The sequence below is a fragment of the Aptenodytes forsteri genome, unplaced genomic scaffold (assembly GCF_000699145.1).
Source record: "Aptenodytes forsteri isolate BGI_AS27 unplaced genomic scaffold, ASM69914v1 Scaffold113, whole genome shotgun sequence".
NCBI classification, from domain to species: domain Eukaryota; kingdom Metazoa; phylum Chordata; class Aves; order Sphenisciformes; family Spheniscidae; genus Aptenodytes; species Aptenodytes forsteri.
In genome coordinates, this window is record NW_008795032.1 from 681,680 (window position 1) to 687,679 (window position 6,000).

At 54.8% G+C, this 6,000-nt stretch overlaps 1 protein-coding gene across 1 annotated transcript in view; it reads left to right on the forward strand.

Annotated features, from left to right (window-relative positions):
* Positions 1-5,123, forward strand: part of CSNK1G1 (casein kinase 1 gamma 1) — a 91,863-nt gene extending 86,740 nt beyond the window's left edge. The window contains exon 13 of the mRNA XM_009276319.1: positions 4,386-5,123. Coding sequence (XP_009274594.1) covers positions 4,386-4,440 — 55 coding nt within the window. The 3' untranslated portion in view covers positions 4,441-5,123. The remainder of the gene's footprint in view (positions 1-4,385) is intronic.
* Positions 5,124-6,000: the final 877 nt, after the last annotated feature.

A 6,000-nucleotide genomic window follows, 5' to 3' on the forward strand; every position in this document is an offset into this window, starting at 1 on the left:
CTGGCAGCAACGTGCCCGAGCAACAGATACACTTTCTCCTCCCAGCCAAAGGAGCGAGCTTTGGTTTTGGTGCAGGCTCCTCATCAAGTACGGCAGGGTGGGGGAGATTGTGAGGCGCAACTTGCGGATTGGGCAATACTCCTCTTAGATGTGGGTAGTGTGGCCTGCAGAGACCACCAGTTTGGCGTCACAGGCTCTGTCTTGGTCAGACTGAAGTGGGTCCCCCCCGGGCATGTGGCTTGGGGTTGCCCCTAGGGAGGATGGGGCAAATTGCCACCCTTAACAGTTCTCGATGCAACAACCCAATGCAAGGAAGAGCCAGCTTTTAAGATGGGACCACCTTCAGCCTGTTTCTGCAGCTCCTTGTTCAGCGAGGCCAGGGTCTGGACCCCACACCCGTGTACAGGGGAGATGTCAAGACAGGTGAAAAGGAGCGTGCAAGGGCCGTGCTGCCCAAGCCGTGTCTCGCGATGCGTGGAACTGTTCTGTCTCCCTCCAGCCCTTGTTTGTGTGGTCCCAAATAGGTTTTGGAGGTGCTGGGAAGCAGAGCACGGGCTGCTTTGCACTGGCAAGTTTGGGGTATCTTGTAATTCCCAAGTGTAGTCTGCTTCGTTCCTCTTGCCACAGGGAGGGCTGGCTTCATCTTCCCTTGCATCTGTGATCATAAATCCCCTCAGATATATGTGGAGGGCAAAGGACTTTTGGATTCTGCTCTGCAGTAAAGTGGGCCAGAAAGAGCTACGAGGAGCTGGAGCTCTGTGTTTTGAGATGAGATGCAATAGCAGAAAGGTCTTTCCCTGGCACTCCCGGCAGGCAGAGGAGCTGTGCGAATGCTTCTGCTTTGGGGTACGCTGGAGATAAGCTCCTGATCCCGGCTGAGGGTTTCACTGAAGGGCTGGTCCTAGGTGTAGATCCATGATCTGCCCTTCTGCCGCTGGAGCGGCAGGGGACGAGAGAAGATTCCTCTCCTGGTGGCCCCGAGCCCCTTTCTGATCCCAGCCCCAGATAAGAACCTCATGGGGCCAAGTGCCTTCATGGAAAGTAGGGGGTGTTTGTCAGAGGCCTCAAGACCCTGGAAAACGTGGCAGTTCTCAGCGGCGCCATGGCAAGGGCAGAGGTGGTATGAGGGCTGGGGGCGGGCGGCGGGCAGGCATGGTGTGTGTCTGCCAGTCTGCACTGCATGTTTGCATGGCTGCAGTGACATGCTTTCATCCCACCTCTGTGAACTAATTGCTCTTTCTTCCTTTCTGTGTTTTTTCTCTACACTCTCTGTAGCTGCCTGAAAATGCTCAACTTGTGGTGAGTCCCTCTCTCCAGTCCACATGCAAGGGGGAGCGGACCAGACTAGACTGGGGTTGGCAAAATCAAACCGACCAAACCCTAAAAAGGCACAAAGTCAAAGCCAACCCAGAGCTGTTTTGATTTGAGGAACATGCTGAGGACCACATGCAATATTGGGGAGGGTGTGGGCTATGTCTGAGCGGCCGCATTAGGCTGAGCAATTCGGCTGATCTCTGAACTGATGGATGCAAAAGATGGATTTTAATTTTTTTTCTATTCGGCTTACCATCTCCCCCAAACTGTTACGTCTGTGAGCAGATGATGTCTAATGGAGTTGGGCAGAGTCGGGACCAGGCTTGCCGAGCGCCTTGCAGGAATTCCTCACGCAGACGGTTACGAAGGGAAAACCCTGCACTGGGTATCGAGGGAAGGGGGCCGATCGCTTCCTCGGAGAGTTTCCTCTGAAGAAGCACGGGCCAGGGCCTGTATCGTTAGAGAAGATGGAAAGACGTGGCCATGGAGTCCTCATTAGTGACAGAGCCCCAGCTAGAGCCCCTGCTTGGAGAGGGTGGGTGGGAGATGGCTCCTTTCCAAAAGCCCTGCAAGCTGCCAGCTGAGGGTGCAGGTGAGCTGGCTTCTCCAGGAAAGAAGGGGTGGAGGGGTTGGGATTAGCATTGGTCCAAGCCCAGCTCAGGCATATGTACAGTTTTATCAGGGTTTTGAAGCCGCAGCTGTAGTGTCCCAGTCTCAAGGTGTCCCATGGAGGTGTTCCCTCCCTCCCCCCCACCTTGGGGAATCCATGTACCCAGTAAGCAGAGGACCAAGTGGAGACTCAGAGGAGTTTGTAGGTCCCAGGGAGGACTGATGGGTGGGAATCACTACGGACCAAGGTGACAAAGCCCGTGTGCGGTGAGGAATGTCCTTGTTGGATGGGAGACTTGACCGCCTCTGCCCTGCTCTCCATAGGCATTGCCTCCAATACCTCTGGCATCTCTGGCTTCTCTGTATGTCGTAGTCTGGGGCTGTTCTCTTGGGCATTGTCTGCATGCAGAGAGATCATGTTCTGTAATTGTCAGCCTGCCTTATTCTTTTATTTTGGTGTTTTGCCTCTGCCTGTCTGATCTGCCAGGACTTCCTTTCCTGAACCCTTCCCTGGACCTCCGAGTAACAGCCTAAAAAGACAGTCACAAGGAAAAACAGCCAGAAATCAGTCAGCTCCCTTCGTTCGGTGCCCAAGGAAACGAGTGCTGCTCAGCCCTCTTCTTCCCTTACCCACTGCATGCGAAATCATAACTCGTGCATTTTCCATCCTCTCTCCCCATGACATCCCCCCCTTACTCACCATTGCCCAAGTCATGAAGGAAGGTGGCTGCTGTGGGAGAGAAATACTGCGACAGGTTAAAGCAGGAGAGGGTGGCAGATGGCCCGGGACAATAAAATGCAAGACCAGTCCTGGGGTGGGGGGGTGAGAGTGCCAGCCATGCGCAGGAGCCTGGGTTGGGTAGTGCTTCAGACTGCACGCCGCAAACGTCAGGCTAGGTGGGTAGTGATGGAGTCGTCACAGGTCGCTCTAAGCCCGTGTTCCTGCAAGGACAAGTGCTTTGTGTTTTCTCTCGGCTCACCTCCAAACTGAGCCTGTTTAGGAACCTAAAGACAAATCGTGGACGTTAAACTTCCCCTGGCCATTAGTCCATGCAGGCCAAAGGAACATGGGGTGGGAGGTGGCCCTCCTCTTGCTGTGGCTGTTTGAGCTCTCTGTGTTGTAGGGGATTTCGGTCTCCCCAGGAGACGATCTGTGCTGGCAGGCTTGGCTCACGGGGTGGGGGGGGGTGGGGGGTTGTTCCCCCATCGCTTTTGCACCTCGTAGTAAGGCTCATGCATCCAGGGGCAAGCACCTTCTGGGGTGCGAGTGGGAACGAATCTGTTCTTCCAGCTCTGAGAGGATAGAATCGTAGTGCTGACATTTCAGAGCCACGAAGGACCCAACGGAAAATAATTTGGAGAAGTTGTTACAGTGTTTTTGAATGCTTTTTGTCTGGCTGTTGGTAAAAGATGCTTGTAGGAAAAAATGGTCTTTGCATACTCACATCCGCTCTTGCTGCTTAGCCAGGCATCCCTTCCACCAGCCTGAAAAAGTAGTCTTTCAAGCATCACCCGGGCTTCTCTGGAGATGGCTGTAAAGGCAGAAGGAGAAAGACACGTAGCTCAGGAGCAGAACTTGCATAGAACAAACACCTTTCTTCTGTGCAGAGGATTCCCGACAGTGGGCTGAGGACAGAAAGGTAGATATGCCTTAAACGCCAAGTAATTCTGTAGGAAGCCAGCAGGACTAGAAAACCTGGGCGACTGCTTTCAGTGTATCCCACAAGTGAAACCACCACTCTTCACGGTTCAGCTGCGATGGGCGTTTTTCTCCCCACCTCAGCCTCCACTATCCATCCTTCTTGCTTCCCCTAATCCCCGGGCGCTGTGCACCTCCCTTGCATCGGATGGGGGAAGAAGCAGGGGTTCTGCATATCGGCACTGAATGATTTATCCAAGGTGGAAGCTCTGGTTATCGTGAAAGGTTCAGTAAAGAAACCTGGTCCCTGAGCCGAGATCTCTTTGGAACTTGTCTTTTTAGTGAACAGTGGTGAAAAACGTGTGTATCGTAGCTGGGAAGAGCAGCCAGGCAGGGCTCGCCGTCCCAGTCAGCTTCCTCCGGGGTTCGGACGGAGGGAGTGGAGCATCTGGATCCTTGTTTACTGCTTTCCCAGATGGCTCCTTATGTTCCTGCCCCAGTCGAGCTTCGGGAGGGAGACAGCCCGGCTCCTGGCACTCAGGCGCTGTGCCCCACTGTCACGCGCAGCCTTTGGGTGGCAGGACCTCCCAGCACGTGGCTACTTGCCTTTGCTGGTCCACCAGTCCAGGTGGCGGTGTCAACCATCCACCAGCATCTGCCGACCTTGCCAACCGTCCCACAGGACGGCAGGTCTGTCTGGGCCTTGGGCCGGGCGCACGGAGGTGCTGTTGCATGCGGCTGAGTGGAGGGAAGCCCGGGGTGGCAGGGGACCTTCCCGGGGTGCCAGGCGCGGGGCTAACTTGCCTTGTCCTTTGTGCCCCAGGTGCTGCTGCTTCTTTAAGAGGAAACGGAAGAAGACGGCTCAGCGTCACAAGTGACCGGTGCCTCCTGGGCCTTGCAGGAACCACCGCGCCTGCAGCTCCTGCCCTGTCTCACTGGAAGGGGCTTCTCTTTAGGGGGGAGGAGGAGGCATAGGAGGAAGAGAGGAAAAAAAAAAAAAAGTGACATTTTAAACCAAAAAGAGAAGAAAACGTTCCAAAACAAACCACTCTGGGGTGGATCTGCTGAATGGTCTCCCTCGTTCACTCCAAGCCTGAAGCTCCTTTTGGGACCAGGACTGTGGCTGGCTCAGGTCTTGGTCGCCCTGGGAGGGGGGCTGGCTGGCTGACCCTCCTTCCCGTTGTTTACGGCGAAGGCATCGTTCACGCAAACCTGAGGACTGTGCTTAGTTCCTGCTCACTTTCCTCCCCTCCCTCCCCTGCGCTCTCTGCTCCTCCATCCTCCTCCCTCCTTAATTAAGCGAAGAAATACCGTAGGCTCGATTGGCTGTCAAGAGGGCAGGAGGCTGCGGTGCGGGCAGGAGAGCTGCGTGGGAGAAGGGCCTGACTGCTGCAGCAGTAAGAGACAGGTTCCCTTTTCGGCTCCTTGGGAACAGTTACACTGTAATGTGCAAGCTGTGAGAAATTTGCAATCTACTGTTCCAGTTAGGTTTTTTTTCCGGCTCCCTTGACACCTCCCTCCTCTGATGGTAACAGAGCAATGTGGATTGTTTTAAAGAAGCTGACGTCGTTGCACTTTTTATTATTTTTAGCATTTACAGATGCACATTGTATCTGTGGATCTCTGCGTGGCCACACGGTGCCAGCGCAGACAGACATTCAGCTGGGAAGACGGTGGGGTGCAAAGAACGCCCTCAAGTGGGGATGTCGACGACATCCGCACAACCCTCGTGCCAGTCTGGGGTTCCCGACGCCCGCCTTGGGCCATGCGCTGAGGAAAGCATACTTGAATTTTCAATCACCCTTTCTAGCTGCCGGTGAATGTCCCTACCATGGTTTCCTACACCGTGCCCGACCCAACCGGCCGGGAGACGTAAGACTGTAGCCCGGCATTGACAGGAGGGAGTGGCGTCAGCTTTGCTGGGCTGAAGGAGTTGGCGCTGGCTTAAGAGGTAGATCTGGATTAAGGTAACTGGGAGGCAGCCGTTTCCCAAAGCGTAGGCATTTCTCGGTGTGGGCAACCGGGCAGCCTTCTCAAATCCTTCCGGTAGGGTGGTTGTGAACACGTACCTTCTGCGAGAATACGTTAGCAGGAGCAAAGCTTCCCCGGCAGGGGAGAGAATACTTCACTGCCTTAACACTGATTTCATCTCCAGGTGGTCAGATAGGTTTGACTGGAATAGCCTTCACGTCCTCTCTGCGAGCGTGGGTCTGGGGCATGTGGGACGCCATCCTACCCCACAGGAGAAGCCACGGTTCTCATGCACCACTTTTGAGCCAAACCAATAGCTAGCAAAGGGCTTGGGGCGCTTTGCACACGTGTAAAAAAAAAAAAAAAAAAAATCTTGCATCCTGCTGCAGTGTTTTCAAACCCGGGGGAGGCCGAGGCTGCCCGGGGGTTACCATAGACGTGGCAGGGCTGTGGGAGAACTCAGCAGC